Consider the following 20,834-nt stretch of genomic DNA (forward strand, 5'->3'; position numbering starts at 1 on the left):
GGCTAGTCATTTACTTACCCTGCACTGTACTTACTGGGAGTTTGTCATTTTCTTACCCTGTTCTGTAATGTAAGATCCCCTTTAAATACAATTTGCACAGATCAATAACACAAGCGAATATAAGAAACTTTGTAATATATCTTATCAGACAAATAAACTTCATTCTGTTATCAAGCATCTCACCCAGCCCTTTCACCTGTGTGAACGTGCCCTAAGGGTCTTTTACAAGCACTGGGCTATTTACACACCTACGTCTGTGATTGTTTTGGTGGACAGAGGGCACAGTTAGAGAAATGTGTGTAAATTCATCCCCCAAGGGCTTATTCACACTTTGTGGTGATGCGGCAGGATGGCTGCAATTTTTTTTTTTAAATGACAGCAAGAAGAAATTCCCCTCATGAGTGTACCATGTGACTCTGCCCGCGGTCCTTCTCCTCTGTGGGTGCCAGCTGGGCATCCTGCAGTCTGTAGACTGTGAACAGCTGCGGAGGTGAAAGCCGCTCTCCATTCAGTCCACTGGGCTGAGATTGTGATATTAACCTCGTCTGCTTGTTCTCAGCCCTAATCTCAATGTCTGACCTAGTTAATATTATAATCATTCAGACGCTGCATCCTAATTCCGTAAAAACACTTGTCTATAAAGCTATGAGCGCAGGCTAGACCCGATTACCGAAAGGGAAAGCTCAGGTTTTCCTGGGTGAGGTTCAGGTCAAAGGGTCTGTCCTCAACATCAATAGCGTATCCATATGTGTCCTCACTTTAGTGCCACCAGTGGTCATGGAGCCACGTGTCACAGTGACCCCACCAGCAGAACAGTGAGTGCAGCTCTGGAGTTATAATACAGGATGTAACTCAGGATCAGTAATGTATGTACACAGTGACCCCACCAGCAGAATAGTGAGTGCAGCTCTGGAGCATAATACAGGATATGCATTGTATTTACCAGGCTCCTTGACTTTGTGTATCTGGCTGTGTGGTTTGGGCATCTTTCCCGGTGATTCTTGTTCTTTCCCAACTATAAGCATGTTCCTGGAGTCTGCTTGATGAACGTCTTCTGTTGCTGCTTGGAAAATCTTTATGGTTCCTAGAAGTAACGGCAAACCAGAGCCTGCATTATGTAATTCCTCACTATTCCCTGTAATGTGTATACACGTGCCGATAATTTCCTCCCGCACTATATACAGATAACGTTGTGTATATGGGCTACCTTGGAAAAAGCCTATAAATCTCACAGCCCTACAATACAGCGAGAACGTGAATAAATCACATTTTGTACATTGTTATCAGGCGGTCATATTGCCTGGGCTGTTCTTAACAGCATTTAGTGACATGCTTTACAGCAAGCCTCATGGACATAGACGACAATAGACAGACTCTGCCCCCTTGAGATAAATGTAAAACATGACTGAGCACGCTCTGTGACCTGTGAAGAGATCATTGCACAGAAAGCTGCTATTGTCTCCTCTATCTACTGGTGTCACATGTCGCTGCAATTCTGTAAAGATCACTTTACAGAAGCGTCAGCTTAGCTTTGGCCCCCGGTGGTGAGAATGAAGACTGCAAGATATCAGAATTTTTTTTGTAATATAGATAGAAAAATTGAGAATTAGGAAAATCACCCAAAAAATGTTTTAAAAAAGGTTTAACACAAAAAATTTTTTTTAACCAGAAATAATTTTCTGATGACACTAAGGTTCTAAGGTGAGGCTGCAGGGAAACCAATCTTTATCATGCTCTAGGGGTCAGAATATTGTAATGCAAACCAATAAATGTATTTATTTTACTATTTTTACTATTCAGTGACCTGAGAAAACATGCCTAAAATATATATATTTTTAATGTTTGGTATTTTTTGTTTTCTCTTTTAAATCATGGATATATTGGAATTGTTTTTTAGAATAAATAAAAGTGGACAAAAAGACAATTTTTTATGGCTGAAGGGGTTAATACCTGATTAATAATATAGCTGCTAGGTGTCCAGCAGGCGGTTACCCTCCATCCTATACAGGGCAGCCCGGCTCTCGCTTCATTCACTATTAATGTAAATCTGAAGGTCAGAGCTGATCAGGATGATGGAGGTAAAGCCGAGGCTGCTGGGAGAGATCTTCTTACCTGCAGTAATCTGCGTCTTATCCCTCCTTCCTGCACAGGTTACACCTGACAGCCCTCTGGATCTCTTGCACCCGATTCCCTGACCTGACGCCACCTTACAACCTTACAGCCGCTGGTTTATTCTGCACAGGAGCGTTCGAGCAGAATTTCATTGAGTGGCAGCAGTAAGTGGGGGACACTGCCTCTCTGCTGCCACCACTGGTTTGTGTTGGAAACTGCAGGGCTGCACAAGCCCTGGATAAGCAGCTGCCAGCAGTGTATGACTATAAGGCTTATCGCTTTGCCCTATTGAAAGCATATACACTCATCCAGGTCCTGCATGCATATATATGGGAGAAGTCTTATAACTGTTCTGGAGATCACTCCCATCATCCCCAGGACATGTTTCTTAGTATTGTATGTGCACCAGTCTGCCCCTACACCCTCTTAGTGGATGCTACAAGGTTTATATGGGGATAGTATTGACCCTTTTTAGTGGACATTAAAAGGTTTATGTAGGGAAAATATTGACCCTCTTAGTTGACGCTATAAGGTTTATTTGGGGATAGTATTGACTCTGTTAGGGGGTGCTATAGGGTTTATATAAGGATAGTACTGACCCTCTTAGTGGATGCTATAGGGTTTATATGGGGATAGTACTGACCCTCTTAGTGGATGCTATAGGGTTTATATAAGGATAGTACTGACCCTCTTAGTGGATGCTATAGGGTTTATATGGGGATAGTACTGACCCTCTTAGTGGGCGCTATAGGGTTTATATGGGGATAGTATTGACTCTGTTAGTGGATGCTATAGGGTTTATATAAGGATAGTACTGACCCTCTTAGTGGGCGCTATAGGGTTTATATGGGGATAGTATTGACCATGTTAGTGGACACTATAAGGTTTCTGTGGGGATTGTATTGACCATGTTAGTGGATGCTATGGGGTTTATGTAGGAGTATAATTGACCCTCTTAGTGGACACTGTAGGGTTTATATGGGAATAGTATTGGTCCTCTTAGGGGGTGCGATAAGATTTTTATGGGGGTAGTATTGACCATGTTAGTGGATGCTATAAGGTTTATATGGGGATAGTATTTACCATGTTAGTGGACACTATAGGGTTTGTATGGGGATAGTATTGACCATGTTAGTGGGCACTATAGGGTTTGTATGGGGGTAGTATTGACCATGTTAGTGAACACTATAGAGTTTATATGGAGATAGTATTGACCATGTTAGTAGGCACTATATGGTTTGTATGGAGATAGTATTGTCCCTCTTAGTGGACACTATAGGGTTTGTATGGGGATAGTATTGACCATGTTAGTGGATACTATAGGGTTTATATGGGGATAGTATTGTCCCTCTTAGGGGGTGCTATAGGGTTTATATGGGGATTGTATAGACCATGTTAGTGGATACTATAGGGTTTATATGGGGATAGTATTGACCATGTTAGTGGATACTATAGGGTTTATATGGGAATAGTATTGTCCCTCTTAGGGGGTGCTATAGGGTTTATATGGGGGTAGTATTGTCCCTCTTAGTGGACACTATAGGGTTTATATGGGGGTAGTGTTGACCATGTTAGTGGACACTATAGGGTTTATATGGAGATAGTATTGACCATGTTTGTGGACACTATAAGGTTTGTATGGGGATAGTATTGTCCCTCTTAGGGGGTGCTATAGGGTTTATATGGGGGTAGTGTTGTCCCTCTTTTTCCCATACACCATATTATTCCACTTTGCGAAGCTTCTGGCCGCGCAGACTAATGTTTATCTAATAATAATAAGGAAGCGTCCAGACCGCAGACCATTGTCAGCATGGGAAAAATGAGCAAGACAAAAGTTTAGGGAACATTCAGGCTGTTAGGGTTCCGGTGGCGGGCCGGACTCCTCCACAATCTCCATGGGAGCTGGCCTGTTGCTCTCGGCTGGCGGGACACGCACAGGCCGCCGTAATGCAAGCGACTACAGGGTATAAATAAATCCCCGGCCGGGCTCACTCGGCCCGCGTGTATGCAGACCTTATAAATATTTTGTCTTCGTGGCTGAGAGGATTTAGTTTCAGGAATTTTCCACACTAAGTTTCTCGAGTCTCTGGTTTTATTAGGAAATCCTGTTTATGGTCCTGCGCTCATACAGGCTTTTTTATTGGAGAAAGATTAAGTCGGGACTGTTAGCATTTATTTGCTCAGTTTTCCTTAATTGCCTGTTGTCTGCAACCCAGTCCGGCGGGCGGAGGCGTCCCTGACAGCTGAAGCTGACAGAGAACATGCTGGGACCTGTAGTGCCCCAAAATGACATTAGAAGATTACACAAGGGGAACTCGAGCGAAATGTTTTTTTTTTTTTTTTTTCTTTTAAATCAAAAAGTTATATAGATTTGTAATTTACTTCTATTAAAAAAAATCTCCAGTTTTCCAGTACTTATCAGCTGCTGTATGTCCTGCGGGAAGTGGTATATTCTTTCCAGTCTGACACAGTGCTCTCTGCTGCCACCTCTGTCCATGTCAGGAAGTGTCCAAAGTAGTCGCAAATCCCTATAGAAAACCTCTCCTGCTCTGGACAGTTCCTGACATGAACAGAGGTGGCAGCAGAGAGCACTGTGCCAGATTGTTAAGAATACATAACTTCTGCAGGACATACAGCAGCTGATAAGTACTGGAATAATTTTAACTTTACAACACAAGTTGATTTGAAAGAAAATAGGTTTCCCCTTTAAAGGGGTTATCCAGCGCCACAAAAACATGGCCACTTTTCCCCCTACTGTTGTCTCCAGGTCAGGTGCGGTTTGCAATTAAGCTCCATTTACTTCAATTGAACTGAGTTTCAAAACCCCACCCAAACTGGAGACAACAGTAGGGGGAAAGTGGCCATGTTTTTGTAGCGCTGGATAACCCCTTTAAGTAAAATTATGATAGCTGTGCAGGTGCAGTGAGCTGCTGAAGCCATGACCTACTTTCTCGCATACAGTGCACCTGTACCCATAGAGAGAAAGAGGCTGTAGAGTCAGTCTGCTGGTGCGAGATGGTAGCCCACAGCTTCAATAGCTACTGAACCACTTTTGGAAACGCGGTGCTGTCATGAGAATAGAGCAACTCTCGTCGATTATAAGCCAATCGTTGCTTGTCAATGGAAAGTGCTGAATTCTCAGCTAGGACTACTCAGTACTGCTCCATAATGACTTTCATGCTGCTCCTGCTTCTGAGGGTGTGCTGTAGGGGAGCAGGATCCCATCTTCTGCCTGTATACATTGTATGGTGGAACACTGAAAATGAAGAGCTGGAGTCTGCAGAAGGGAAAACTGATGAAAAATACACTGTACATTATTTAATAGGCAGAGATATTGCTGCTCACACACAAGTTACCTGAAACAAGTATAATAGAAAGAGACCTACTAGACCTACTAGAGATTGCCCTACTGAGCTATGATGGTCACTTTTCCTGTTCTGTTACTAGTCTGGTGCAGTGTGGTCATGAGTGTTAAGAGGACGTTCCCGACTTCAGCAACGTTCTCAGAAACTGAAGATGTCAGTACCTGGCCTATGGCTGTATCCAGGAAGCCTTAGGTGGTATCCATCTTCCCCAGCCATCAGAAGGCAAATACCGGGAACATTTTGGCAAGTCCACTCAACTTTGCGCAGATTTAGATCCACAAGTACATTGAGATTCCCCAAAATGAAACCAGACTTAAAGTTCACCCAAAAAATCTTTCAAATCAGAGATTTACTATTTACTTCTATTAAAACAGTCTTCAGCCTTCCAGTACTTATCAGCTGCTGTATGTCTTGCATTATGGGGTGTATTCTTTCCAGTCTGGAGAGCAGGAGAGGTTTTTGTATGGGGATTTTCCGCTACTCTGGACAGTTCCTGACATGGACAGAGGTGGCAGCAGAGAGCACTGTGTCAGACTGAAAACAATACACCACTTCCTGCAGGACATACTGCGGCTTATAAGTACTGGAAGACTGGAGGTTTTTTGACTAGTTGGTTTGAAAGATTTTTTTTGTATATTTTTTTTTTTTTGTGAGGGGGAGCTACCCCTTTAATAGAAAGCAGAAGAGAGATTCGGTAGTGCAGCCTCAGGCTCCGGGAAGGTTCCATAGACCTATATGTAGATGTCCCTGCCCGTCTGTGTATATTGTAGACGTCCCGTGCTGGTCCACACAATGCACTGCTTCAGTCTCTGGGATCCCACATTTGCGTCGGCTCCCATGAACCACTATCACAATATCTCGGTTTTATCTCTTTATTAACATTATTCTCTCTTTTTTCTCTTTTAGTTTGTTTTCATTGCTCTCTAAAAAACACAACAAAGTCCTGGAGCAAGCCACACAGTCTCTGCGAGGATCCCTTGGCTCCGACGACTCTCCATTTCCTGACTACGTGAGTATCTGATTTGAAGGACTCGCGTGAGTGTGTGCGTGTGTGCGGCGTCTTCTCGGCCCCGCTGATCGAGACGCTGACACTCTTGGTTGCCACAGTCTGTCGAGATGAGACCAAGATTCAACCTCGAGACTCGCAGGATGACTTCATGTCTCGCATGTGGTTGACTGTACACACAGATGTGACGGAACCGTGAGTGACAAGATCCTGTCACTGGTGCAATAAACCAGACACAGCGTTCTCAGTGTGTGCACAGTGCTATAGCCTTTATCTTACTGCAAGGTACGTCTATGTGCCGGTCATTACTTAGATGAGCCTGCAACTAAATTAAGTGGACTTATCAGCTGCTTTATGCCCTGCGGGAAGTGGTGTATTCTTTCCAGTTTGACACAGTGCTCTCTGCTGCCACCTCTGTCCATGTCAGGAACTGTCCAGAGCAGGAGAGGTTTTCAATGGGGATTTGCTACTGCTCTGGACAGTTCCTGACATGGACAGAGGTGGCAGCAGAGAGCACTGTGTCAGACTGTAGAGAATACACCACTTCCTGCACAGCATAAAGCAGCCAGTAAGTACTTCCTGACTTCAGTTGGTTTGAGATTTTTATTCCACTCCAGAGTAGCACTTTATTGCACGGAGAGTATAGTCTGTCATATCTCTTCACAATATGCCATAAATCTCTGTCCTGTGAAAATACTCTGTACGGATATATAAACCTCATAGAGAAGCATATGTATTATTTTATCCTAATGTATAGGGGGCAGTATTATAGTAGTTATATTCTTGTATATAGGGGCAGTATTATAGTAGTTATATTCTTGTATATAGGGGCAGTATTATAGTAGTTGTATTCTTGTATATAGGGGCAGTATTATAGTAGTTATATTCTTGTATATAGGGGCAGTATTATAGTAGTTATATTCTTGTATACAGGGGGCAGTATTATAGTAGATATATTCTTGTATATAGGAGGCAGTATTATAGTAGTTATATTCTTGTATATAGGAGCAGTATTATAGTAGTTATATTCTTGTATATAGGGGCAGTATTATAGTAGTTATATTCTTGTATATAGGGGCAGTATTATAGTAGTTATATTATTGTATATAGGGGGCAGTATTATAGTAGATATACGAACTGGAGAGAATGGAACGGATGCACATCCCATCTATGGCTGATACTAATGCCGCCAGGCCTATATTAAAAATCAACACCAGAGTGTCTGTATATGAATTGATCAAACCATATTGCCCCGTGTACCACCGCGCAGGTCCTCTGGTCCACACGGGTCCCTACGCTAACTCCACACCGTGTCGGTCAGCGACCGCCAACCCCGCAAAGCGTGCACGTGCAGGGAAGGGAGGCCATGGAACGGCCCTGCAACCCCAATGTCACAGGACCAGACCCAAAAAGCCCCAGGTGCTGGCCGGGTTCTGGTGTGGTGTTTTTGGGTCTGGTCCTGTGGCATGGGGGTCGCAGGGCCGTCCCATGGCCCCCGTTCCCTGGCTGTGCGCGCCTGCGGGGTTGGTGGCCACTGACTGGCACGGTGTGGACTTAGTGTAGGGACCCATGTGTATCAGATACCGGCACGAGGTACATGGGGCAGTATGGCTTGATCAATTCATACACAAAATTCTGATGTGTTTTTTATTTAGCCAAGCGGCACTAGTATCAGCCATAGGTGTGATGTGCAGCACTCTGTTTCTTCCCTGAGCCACATTTTGTTTCTCTCTTTTCTCCGTGTTTTGCACTCCTCCTGGTGAGACCCACATGACCGCAATTAGCAGGAGACACCTGAGTGCACATGGTTTTAATCCCTCCTGTTTTTTTCCCATTCTGTTTGCTGCAGCTATGGTGAGCGCAATACCTTATCCAGACTTGTGCTGCTTGGGGGCGACCTTCTCCGCCGGCGGTGCTGGCCGGGTTCTGGTGTGGTGTTTTTGGGTCTGGTCCTGTGGCATGGGGGTCGCAGGGCCGTCCCATGGCCCCCGTTCCCTGGCTGTGCGCGCCTGCGGGGTTGGTGGCCACTGACTGGCACGGTGTGGACTTAGTGTAGGGACCCATGTGTATCAGATACCGGCACGAGGTACATGGGGCAGTATGGCTTGATCAATTCATACACAAAATTCTGATGTGTTTTTTATTTAGCCAAGCGGCACTAGTATCAGCCATAGGTGTGATGTGCAGCACTCTGTTTCTTCCCTGAGCCACATTTTGTTTCTCTCTTTTCTCCGTGTTTTGCACTCCTCCTGGTGAGACCCACATGACCGCAATTAGCAGGAGACACCTGAGTGCACATGGTTTTAATCCCTCCTGTTTTTTTCCCATTCTGTTTGCTGCAGCTATGGTGAGCGCAATACCTTATCCAGACTTGTGCTGCTTGGGGGCGACCTTCTCCGCCGGCGGTGCTGGCCGGGTTCTGGTGTGGTGTTTTTGGGTCTGGTCCTGTGGCATGGGGGTCGCAGGGCCGTCCCATGGCCCCCGTTCCCTGGCTGTGCGCGCCTGCGGGGTTGGTGGCCACTGACTGGCACGGTGTGGACTTAGTGTAGGGACCCATGTGTATCAGATACCGGCACGAGGTACATGGGGCAGTATGGCTTGATCAATTCATACACAAAATTCTGATGTGTTTTTTATTTAGCCAAGCGGCACTAGTATCAGCCATAGGTGTGATGTGCAGCACTCTGTTTCTTCCCTGAGCCACATTATAGTAGATATATTCTTGTATATAGGAGGCAGTATTATAGTAGTTATATTCTTGTATATAGGAGCAGTATTATAGTAGTTATATTCATGTATATAGGAGCAGTATTATAGTAGTTATATTCTTGTATATAGGAGCAGTATTATAGTAGTTATATTCTTGTATATAGGAGCAGTATTATAGTATTTATGCGGTTCAGGGGAGAAACAGAGCGCTGCACCTCACACCTATGGCTGATGCTAGTGCCGCTAGGCTAAATAAAAAACACATCAGAATTTAGTGTATGAATTGATCAAGCCATACTGCCCCATGTACCTCGTGCCGGTATCTGATACACATGGGTCCCTACACTTAAGTCCACACCGTGCCAGTCAGTGGCCACCAACCCCGCAGGCGTGCACAGTCAGGGAACGGGGGCCATGGGACGGCCCTGCGACCCCCATGCCACAGGACCAGACCCAAAAACACCACACCAAAACCCGGCCAGCACCGCCGGCGGAGAAGGTCGCCCCCAAGCAGCACAAGTCTGGATAAGTCTGGTCCTGTGACATTGGGGTTGCAGGACCGTTCCATGGCCTCCCTTCCCTGCACGTGCACGCTTTGCGGGGTTGGCGGTCGCTGACCGACACGGTGTGGAGTTAGCGTAGGGACCCGTGTGGACCAGAGGACCTGCGCGGTGGTACACGGGGCAATATGGCTTGATCAATTCATATACAGACACTCTGGTGTTGATTTTTAATATAGGCCTAGCGGCATTAGTATCAGCCATAGATGGGATGTGCAGCGGTTCCATTCTCTCCAGTTCGTATTATAGTAGTTATATTCTTGTATATAGGAGCAGTATTATAGTAGTTATATTCTTGTATATAGGAGCAGTATTATAGTAGTTATATTCCTGTATATAGGGGGCAGTATTATAGTAGATATATTCTTGTATATAGGAGGCAGTATTATAGTAGTTATATTCTTGTATATAGGAGCAGTATTATAGTAGTTATATTCTTGTATATAGGAGCAGTATTATAGTAGTTATATTCTTGTATATAGGGGGCAGTATTATAGTAGATATATTCTTGTATATAGGAGGCAGTATTATAGTAGTTATATTCTTGTATATAGGAGCAGTATTATAGTAGTTATATTCTTGTATATAGGAGCAGTATTATAGTAGTTATATTCTTGTATATAGGGGGCAGTATTATAGTAGATATATTCTTGTATATAGGAGGCAGTATTATAGTAGTTATATTCTTGTATATAGAAAGCAGTATTATAGTAGTGTATTCCTGTATATAGGAGCAGTATTATAGTAGTTATATTCCTGTGTATAGGGGCAGTATTTTAGTAGTTATATTCTTGTATATAGGAGCAGTATTATAGTAGATATATTCTTGTACATAGGAGCACTGTGTGTATGTATGTGTATATGTATATATATATATATATATATATATATATATGTATATTTGGTGATGTGGCCAAAGAATAAAGTCTCTTGTGGCAGAGCAGAGAGCCAATCGCTGCTTGCTCTGTCAGTCCACTGCATTTAACTATAAGGGCCCATTAGGAGCAGTTATGGTTAAATACTTAGGTGTAACAGCAGACTACCTTCTGCTTAACCCCTTATGTAGTGAAGTGTGTATGTAACATAAATCTCACCTACATGCTGCAGCACAAAAAGGGTTAAAAGCAGAAGAGAAGGAGATGGCTAGTGCACTGATAACCTGTTCTTCTGAGGTCTGCAGAGGTCAGGGGTTATCAGACCAATGAAGCAGAAATGCCTTGTCTTCTGCTTATTAACCCATTTTTATGTTACAGTATGTAAATAACTTTGGGTCACTTAACACACAGAAGTACATGAGGGGTTAAGCAGAAGGACACAGGTTGGCTCTTATCTTCCCTGTGCATCCCCGGGCCCCCCTCATGCAGGGGCCCCATAGCAGCTGCCTACCCTGCATCTGTGGTAGCCTATGCATAGGAGCAGTATTATAGTTATATTGTATGTGGTAGTGGGAAGTATTGAAATTGAAAATAAAAACAAACACTCATTCTTAGTTCCTCCGGCCCTAGCACAGAATTTTCCCACAGTATTTCTTTGTCTCAGAGTCTAATGTCTCCAATTTCAAGTGCTCAGGGTGGGTCTTTTTTGTCTCTTATTTACCTCTTGGTACACACAATTATATTTTAGGAATTCCTTATTTTGAGTGGTCAGTTTTTTAACCACCAAGATGTGACATGTCTGAAGGAAGAGAGTCTGCACAATGCTTACTCCAGGAGATCCTTTTTCATTTGCTGGTTGGAGGACATCATCCGCATTCTTCCACAGCTCGGATTTCGTTAATATTTACAGCCAGTCCGGTTTGTTATTTTAATCTTTCCAGCAAGAATTCTGTTGGATACCATGAGCCCTCTTTATTATTCCCAGCAAAAGGTGCTGTGTTTCCCCACAAGAACAGCTGATAGACATTCCAGTATCCGAGCGCTGCTGTGTTAGGAGCCTTCAGCCACAGGGTCCACACGTAGTAGAACAAAATAAGATGCAAGCTGTTTTATATTAATACTATATGTTATATATTAATACCAAATTAACATAAAATAAAGAAATAAATTTTCTTTTATAAAATATGTAATTTTTTTAATCCATAAATATGACTACGACCTTACTTACTATTGTCTTTAAGAATAAAGTGACTATTTTACTGCCCCATATATACAAGAATATAACTACTATAATTCTGCCTCCTATATACAAGAATACAACTACTATTATACTGCTCCTATATACAAGAATACAACTACTATAATACTGCTCCCTATATACAGGAATATAACTACTATAATACTGCTCCTATTTACAAGAATATAACTACTATAATACTGCTCCTATATACAAGAATATAACTACTATAATACTGCTCCTATATACAAGAATATAACTACTATAATACTGCTCCTATATACAAGAATACAACTACTATTATACTGCTCCTATATACAAGAATACAACTACTATAATACTGCTCCCTATATACAGGAATATAACTACTATAATACTGCTCCTATATACAAGAATACAACTACTATAATACTGCTCCCTATATACAAGAATATAACTACTATAATACTGCCCCCTATATACAAGAATATAACTACTATAATACTGCTCCTATATACAAGAATACAACTACTATAATACTGCTCCTATATACAAGAATATAACTACTATAATACTGCTCCTATATACAAGAATACAACTACTATAATACTGCTCCCTATATACAAGAATATAACTACTATAATACTGCCCCCTATATACAGGCATATAACTACTATAATACTGCCCCTATATACAAGAATATAACTACTATAATACTGCCCCCTATATACAAGAATATAATTACTATAATACTGCTCCTATATACAAGAATACAACTACTATAATACTGCTCCTATATACAAGAATATAACTACTATAATACTGCTCCTATTTACAAGAATATAACTACTATAATACTGCCCCTATATACAAGAATATAACTACTATAATACTGCTCCTATATACAAGAATATAACTACTGTAATACTGCTCCTATATACAAGAATATAACTACTATAATACTGCTCCTATATACAATTACTTATTAATACTTATTATAGTAAACCTATTGTCATCCTTGATTCTGCCGCCATATTGAGACCTGAATAGCATTAATATAAGCCGACAAGGCTATGCACAATCCCCCCCATTACTGTAGGTGTGGTGATGGTGTTGTCAGCCTGAGCCATGAACACTTCCCCTGTAGGATGACATGGCTGCCTTGCCTCCTCCAACAAATGAAATGTTAACAAGCTAGTTACAGGGCTGTCCGAAAGATCAAATGTCTAAAAACAGGGGGAGGTCAGAGGTCACTCTAATGAGCGGCTTGGCAGGTCATAAAACTGTAACTCTCACAAGACGTATTGGGGGGGGGGGGACTTGTGGCTTCTGGATGTAGTAAATGGAAACCAATCCTTGGAAGAAAAACAACTGAAGTGTATAGAGGAGAGAATATCCTGCACGCAATGGAAGGAAGTCCCTAGACCGGTCACCTGCAGCACTGTATTCTTCCTGCACCATTGTCTTGATTATATGTCTATATCACCTGCATATAGCGTGTCTGTTGCAATGTATTTTGCTGTTCTTAGTGATTTGTGGTTGTTACTTAGGGCCCTATTCCACTGGGCGATTATCGTTCAGATTATCGTTAAATCGTTCAATTCCAAACGATAATCGTTCGGTTGAATAGCAGTTAACGACTAACTAATTGAATAAGAAGTCGTTCGGTCGTTCGCAGTAGTGACGAACGCAATAGCGACGACAAGACGACCGCAAGAAAGATCATAAGTAACGATTATCTTTCCATGTAAATTGGTGAACGATTTCAGGTCTTGCGTAATAGTGGTCGTTTGGATCGTTTATCGTTAACGATAATGTGAACGATAATCGTCCCGTGGAATAGGGCCCTTAGGTTGCATCATCTGTTGAGGTTGCTGGGGCTGCTCCAGTTCTAGTAAATAGGTTTTCCCATCTGTCAGTGTTAGTCGGGGTCTGTGGCTGTTCCTGGGGTTGCCCCAGTCATCACAATTAATGGTTACAGCATTTATAGGTCCATAGCTTTTACTGGGATTCCTTCATTTGTCCTGGTTGATGGAACATCCATGGCTATTACTGGGGTTCCCCATCTGTTGTCAGGAGTCCATTGCTGTTACTGTTATCCCCTAGATTGTTCTCATGGCTATGACTAGTATTTTCCCAAGCTGAGTTTCCTCATTCTGTATCTTATATTGGGGTCACTGGTTGTTACAGGGGTACATAAGTCTTTCATGTTTAATAAGGTTCTTAAAGGGGTATTCCACTCATATATTTTTTTTATGTTCCTTCCATACTTATCTATTCAGTCTCCTACTTATCTATACAGTTCTGAGCTGCTGCTTTCTGCCGAAGACACAAAAATCTGTGTGAGCATTTCTCTCTGTCTCCCCCTCCTCCCTTCTGAGCCGACTGATGTAAACAAGTCCCTAGCTGCAACTTTGTAGCAACTTTGTAATATCGGGAGGATTATTTACAGTTCATCAGCAACTTGACTTCAGAGTAATCCTCCCAGCATCACAGATACAGGCAGTCATGGACTTGTTTACATCAGCCGTCTCAGGAGGGAGGGGGAGGAGGGGAAGACAGAAAGAAAATCCCACACACACAGATTTTTGTGTCTTTAGCAGAAAGCAGCAGCTCAGAACTGGGGGAAGGAAACTGAATAGTTATGGAAGTATAAGAATAGATAATATAAGTATAAGAGAAGTATGGAAGGACTTGTTAGTCTCACCATGGGCAGCAACATATGAAAAGTTATGTTTGAGTGGAATACCCCTTTAAGGTTTTTCCTTGATTGTGGAGACATCATGGAGATTGAACAATGGCGACCACTAGTAACCCTGCGCCATACTGGTGCCTCTCCGCGAGTAGCCGTCTTATAGATATCAGGATGGAGCAGCATTGTGTCTCCTTCATTTTAGAAAGACATAAAATGAAACAAATAACTCGTCATTGCTTGAGGTTACAAAATAAACAAAAACATTGTGTGTGAACATTTCAGGTTTGTACGAAAGAAAAACCGAGTTAAAAGGGAAGCACGTAGCCTGTTTATAGGCTGCATGCTGCTTTCCCACACCGCGCTCACTGCAGGCTGCCCTTCAAAGGAAACTCCATGGAGCCTCATGTTACACTGCCCTGGGAATACGTCTGTGGCGTCTGGCCTGTACACAGGGGCCGTCCTGTCTCTCCTCTGTAACTGCACCTGCCTGTCTCTCTGTATCCACCCCATAGACTGTGACAGCGTCTTAAAGGGCTGCTCCTTTCTCCTACACCTTATTAGGGAACGCTAAGTTAGTAGAGGAGCCCCTTACCTTGGTCACAAGAAGACCTGCCTTGTCTAGTAGTATACAGAAGTCCATGAATGTAAAAGGACGGGGTGCAATACTCAGTATGTCCTGTGGGGGCACTGCAGGGAAACGGCATGGGTTTCCCCACAGATCACCGGTGGGCACAGTAGATAAACATTAAAGGGGTTATCCAGCGCTACAAAAACATGGCCACTTTCCCCCTACTGTTGTCTCCAGTTTGGGTGGGGTTTTGAGACATCAGTTCCATTGAAATGAATGGAGCTTAATTGCAAACAACACCTGAACTGGAGACAACAGTAGGGGGAAAAGTGGCCATGTTTTTGTAGCGCTGGATAACCCCTTTAAACTCCAGCGAAAACTTTTTTTCTTTCAAAATAACTGGTTACAGAAAGGTGTTGTTAAAGCTATTTAACGATCTCCAGTCTTTCCATACTTATCAGCTGCTGTATGTCCAGCAGGAGGTGGTGTATTCTTTCCAGTCTGACACAGTGCTTTCTGCTGCCACCTCTGTCCATGTCAGGAACTGTGCAGAACAAGACAAGTTTAATCTTGCTTTGGACAGTTGCTGACATGGACAGAGGTGGCAGCAGAGAGCACTGTGTCAGACTGAAAAGAATTCACCACTTCCTGCAGGACGTACAGCAGCTGATGAGTAAGGGAAGATTTGAGATTTTTAAATAGAAGTGAATTACCAATCTATATAACATTCTGAAACCAGTTGATTTGAAAGAAAAAGATTTTAGCTGGATAACCCCTTTAAGTGCTGAATGTATTGCCAAGGGACTCTTCTAACAAGTTTGGATTTTGATCTATGGTGGTAGATACAGACTGCAATTGGTTTCAGTAGTCATGACATGGATGAACCAGGATGCTCAGGATGAACATCTCTGCATGTCCTGCAATGCTTCTATGTGTGTATTCATCAGATCCGATGGACGGTGATGTCTCGATACCTTTACGGCTGTCCGGCTATGGCGAGTGTACGCCATAGGCGTGACACCGGGAAGGCGTCTGTACATTCCCTTCCTAACATGGGAACGCACCCCCCTCTGCCAAATCCCAACACCTTCCCTCCTCTCTGAAGGCTCTTTGTTCACGGCCACATAGAGGGAATAAAATTTTTGTCCTCGGGGCAGATTAGTTGATGTCCTCAATGTCAACATGACAGTCTGTTGTGAGGTGGGGGGCAGGGAGCGCATAACTCCGCCAAAGTCTTCTAATAGCTCCGAGATAAACTACGGCTCGCCAGTCTCTGCGGAATTAGGAATTAAGGTATAACACCGCTGGCAGGGCATGCTGGCATTCCTAGTTCCACGGGGCTGGATCATGCTTTACATTCCAGTGCAAGTGTTGAGGTTATACCAGGACTCGCCATCAGGGGGCAGGAAAGCACTCCGCAGAAAAACTCCCAGTGACCTCTGCCTCCAGGGACATGGCAGAAGCCTCTTGTGTAGCTGTGACGGAGTTACTCAGATACAATAGTAGTAAAATACACGTTCTTTAGCTTTAGAATTTTCATTGAAATCTAGTGGATCCTGCCAATTGTCTATAGAGATGGGGAAGTAGTACTGTGCGTAGGTAGATGCTGAGCATTGTGTATAGCTGTGTACAGAGAACACCATGACAACTGCGGCTTAGGACATGAACCTGTCTCCCTGCATATTGCAGCTCGGAGGTGATAGATGCGGCAGAGCAGAGGATCCCTATTGGCACAGAGTTCATTATGCAGCCTATATAGGCATCTTCAACCCCCTGTAAGGGTATATGGATATTACAGAAGCTTAGGAATCTGCATCTTCTGATGCCCATATTGAAAGGGAAACTTCAATGGAAATATATATATTTTTTTCTCAACAGATTTGTGATTTAATTCTAATGAAAAATCTCAAATCTTCCAGTACTTATCATCTGCTGTATGTCTTGCAGGAAGCGGTATATTCTCTCCAGTCTGACACAGTGCTCTCTGCTGCCACCTCTGTCCATGTCAGGAACTGTCCAGAGCAGGAGAGGTTTCCTATGGGGATTTGGACAGTTGCTGACATGGACAGAGGTGGCAGCAGAGAGCAGTGTGTCACTGTAAAAAAATACACCACTTCCTGCAGGACATACAGCAGCTGATAAGTACTGGAAGACTTGAAATTTTTAACTATAAGTAATTTCACAACTGTTTAACAGTTGGTTTAGAAATGTTTTTTCTTCTCCGGAGTACCCCTTTAGGTAGATGTAAAACTACATTCGATATAATACAGCCACAAACTGAATTACGTGTTGTGTTGGCATCTACACACACACACACATATTATTATATAATTATTATTATACACACTGGTTCTGCAGTCCGTTGTTGTAGGTGTATGGCCACCTTTTAATCTTCCAGTGATAACCACATAGTGGAGTCCCCTTTAAGCCCCATTACCGGAGGACCAGGCTCATTTGTCTTTTCACAGTCAGATTGATTCGTCCTGTAAGGAAGTGAAACAGCGTCATGAATTTCTTTTAACACACACAATCCCATAATCTGCGGGAAATAGGACGAGGAGGTAGGAGCGGTATAATCTGCCTGTTGTGTCCTGCCGCACCGTCCGTCTGGGTGACCGCTATCCCGGCTCCTGCCTCTGTCTCTGCCGGCCTTCCTGTTTGTGCTCCGCAGAAGCCTTTCAGATAGGCCAGGCAGCCTGATAGATGACATGATGGCACAGGCTGCAATTACACAGAGGCCGAGCCGCCCAGGGAAGGAGAAGCTGCCAGAATAATAAGCACTTCAGTGCCCGGCACAAGAGCCGCTCACAGCCTCTCCGGCCTCCAACCACTTAAAAGTCAACTGAGCTCAGCAGGTTACACTAATAAGCCCCATACCGGCCTCATTTTACAGGTATATATAATCACTTCAAAGACTTCCAGCGGCGGCAGGGAGGGAGGGACGGCCCAGGCCTCACCTGACTACTACAACTTAAGACTGTCTGGCTCTATGGATTGGTGGAGAGTTGCGTCTCTGAGACATCGGTCATTTCGGGGGATTTCAGCCACTGATCTTTCTCATGGTCTGTGATATGGAGTGAAAAATAATTCTTAGACCGATCTATGTAAGAGACTGTGATGCTTTAGTGCGGACATTACCTGTGCTCGCCATTCACAATAGGGTAAAGCGTAGCCAACATTTGGAAAAACTTTTAACAAGTCAAAAGTTTTAATTGGTTGGGGTCTCACTGCTTAGACCCCCACCGATTAAGCAGCAGGCTTTACTTCTCTGGTGTCCATCATCTCAGCCAGCCTCATAGACCTAGAATGGAGCGGAGATTTAAGCAGGTTGGGGGGGGGGGGGGGGGGGGGGGGGAATGTGCATCCTCATTTACGGCTGTAAGACTTCAAATGTGCCAATGTCCCCATAGTGAGCAATACAAGCCAGGCTTCTTATTGCCTCAGAAAGACAATAGAAAGTGGCAACATGCTTGCTCTCTGGTTAACCAGCCATTTCTTTGTGCTATAGGTGGGACTCCTATATCTTTGTACTATATGTGGGGACTCCTATATCCTTGTGCCATAGGTGGGACTCCTATATCTTTGTCCCATAGGTGGGACTCCTATATCCTTGTGCCATAGATGGGACTCCTATATTCTTGTGCTATAGGTGGTACTCCTATATCCTTGTTCCATAGGTGGGACTCCTATATCCTTGGGCCGTAGGTGGGGACTCCTATATCTTTGTGCTATAGGTGGCGACTCCTATATCCTTGTGCTGTAGGTGGGACTCCTATATCCTTGTTCCATAGGTGGGACTCCTATATCCTTGTGGCATAGGTGGTACTCCTATATCCTTGTGCCATAGATGGGACTCCTATATTCTTGTGCTATAGGTGGGACTCTTATATCCTTGTGCTATAGGTGGTACTTCTATATCCTTGTGGCATAGGTGGGACTCCTATATCCTTGTGCCATAGATGGGACTCCTATATTCTTGTGCCATAGGTGGGACTCCTATATCCTTGTGCCATAGGTGGGACTCCTATATCCTTGTGCCATAGGTGGGACTCTTATATCCTTGTGCTATAGGTGGGACTCCTATATCCTTGTGCTATAGGTGGGACTCCTATATCCTTGTGCCATAGGTGGGACTCCTATATCCTTGTGCCATAGGTGGGACTCCTATATCCTTGTGCCATAGGTGGGACTCTTATATCCTTGTGCTATAGGTGGGACTCCTATATCCTTGTTCCATAGGTGGGACTCCTATATCCTTGGGCCGTAGGTGGGGACTCCTATATCCTTGTGCTATAGGTGGTACTTCTATATCCTTGTGGCATAGGTGGGACTCCTATATCCTTGTGCCATAGGTGGGACTCCTATATCCTTTAGCCATAGGTGGGACTCCTATATCCTTGTGCCATAGATGGGACTCCTATATTCTTGTGCTATAGGTGGGACTCCTATATCCTTGTGCCATAGGTGGGACTCCTATATCCTTGTGCCATAGGTGGGACTCCTATATCCTTGTGCCATAGGTGGGACTCCTATATCCTTGTGCCATAGGTGGGACTCCTATATCCTTGTGCCATAGGTGGGACTCCTATATCCTTGTGCCATAGGTGGGACTCCTATATCCTTGTGCCATAGGTGGGACTCCTATATCCTTGTGCCATAGGTGGGACTCCTATATCCTTGTGCCATAGGTGGGACTCCTATATCCTTGTGCCATAGGTGGGACTCCTATATCCTTGTGCCATAGGTGGGACTCCTATATCCTTGTGCCATAGGTGGGACTCCTATATCCTTGTGCCATAGGTGGGACTCCTATATCCTTGTGCCATAGGTGGGACTCCTATATCCTTGTGCCATAGGTGGGACTCCTATATCCTTGTGCCATAGGTGGGACTCCTATATCCTTGTGCCATAGGTGGGACTCCTATATCCTTGTGGCAGTTTACATATTGGACACCAGCCAACAACTTTTTGGTTGCACATGGTTTTCTGTGTATTGCGTCTTTGTTCTAGACCACTCTTCCTCAAGGAGTTGTAGCTTTGCCATAGGTGGAGAGCCGCCCGGCTGCAGAACACTGCCGCACATGGTCGCTGCTCTCTATCGTTTGTCGGGCTGACATATGTGCTGCGGTGACCTGGCTGCACAGTGGCCCTCAGTCTAGGAAGTAGCCTGTCACACTGATAGGACACAGGGACCAGAGACACCTTCTAGGCTGTCTGCATTCCTCCAGACTAGACAAGACTTGCCTGGGCCCTAGACAAGCTCAGCTGTGCTCAGAAAGACGATTAAACCTCCTGTAGTACAACCCGGTGTCATTGACCTGCTGTATATACCATTGTACATGCACCACGTCTTCTTTATAGTGCACATCATGGGTTTGATCTGTTTTTTTCCCAGTAGCCCACTAAGCTTTAGGCTGCCGATAGGCTTCGAACAAAAGCTCTATCAATTGCGTTAAAATGTACACCACTCACAAAAAGTTAGGGATATTGGCCTGCGGGTAAAATTTATGCTATAGACCTCCTCTACATCCAAACCCTATAGGCCGGGATCCTGAAGGGGAATTATTACTAATGACTGAAGCCCGGTGTGATCTGTCTGCTTCCTAAGAACATGAATCATCCCAATGTCTCCTCTGTGACGCAGTGATTCATATTGCTATGCAACAGTGGTATAAGGTATCAGTCTCCAGCTGTTGTGAAACTACAACCCCCAGCATGTCCTAACAGT

The 20,834-nt window shown here is 43.9% G+C and overlaps 1 protein-coding gene across 1 annotated transcript in view; it reads left to right on the forward strand.

The window, feature by feature from the left end:
• DYM (dymeclin) overlaps positions 1-20,834 on the forward strand; it is a 201,393-nt gene that overhangs the window by 119,579 nt on the left and 60,980 nt on the right. The window contains exon 14 of the mRNA XM_069963208.1: positions 6,384-6,486. Within this exon, the coding sequence (XP_069819309.1) occupies positions 6,384-6,486 (103 nt within the window). The remainder of the gene's footprint in view (positions 1-6,383; positions 6,487-20,834) is intronic.

This window comes from Dendropsophus ebraccatus, chromosome 3, assembly GCF_027789765.1.
Source record: "Dendropsophus ebraccatus isolate aDenEbr1 chromosome 3, aDenEbr1.pat, whole genome shotgun sequence".
Taxonomy (NCBI): Eukaryota; Metazoa; Chordata; class Amphibia; order Anura; family Hylidae; genus Dendropsophus; species Dendropsophus ebraccatus.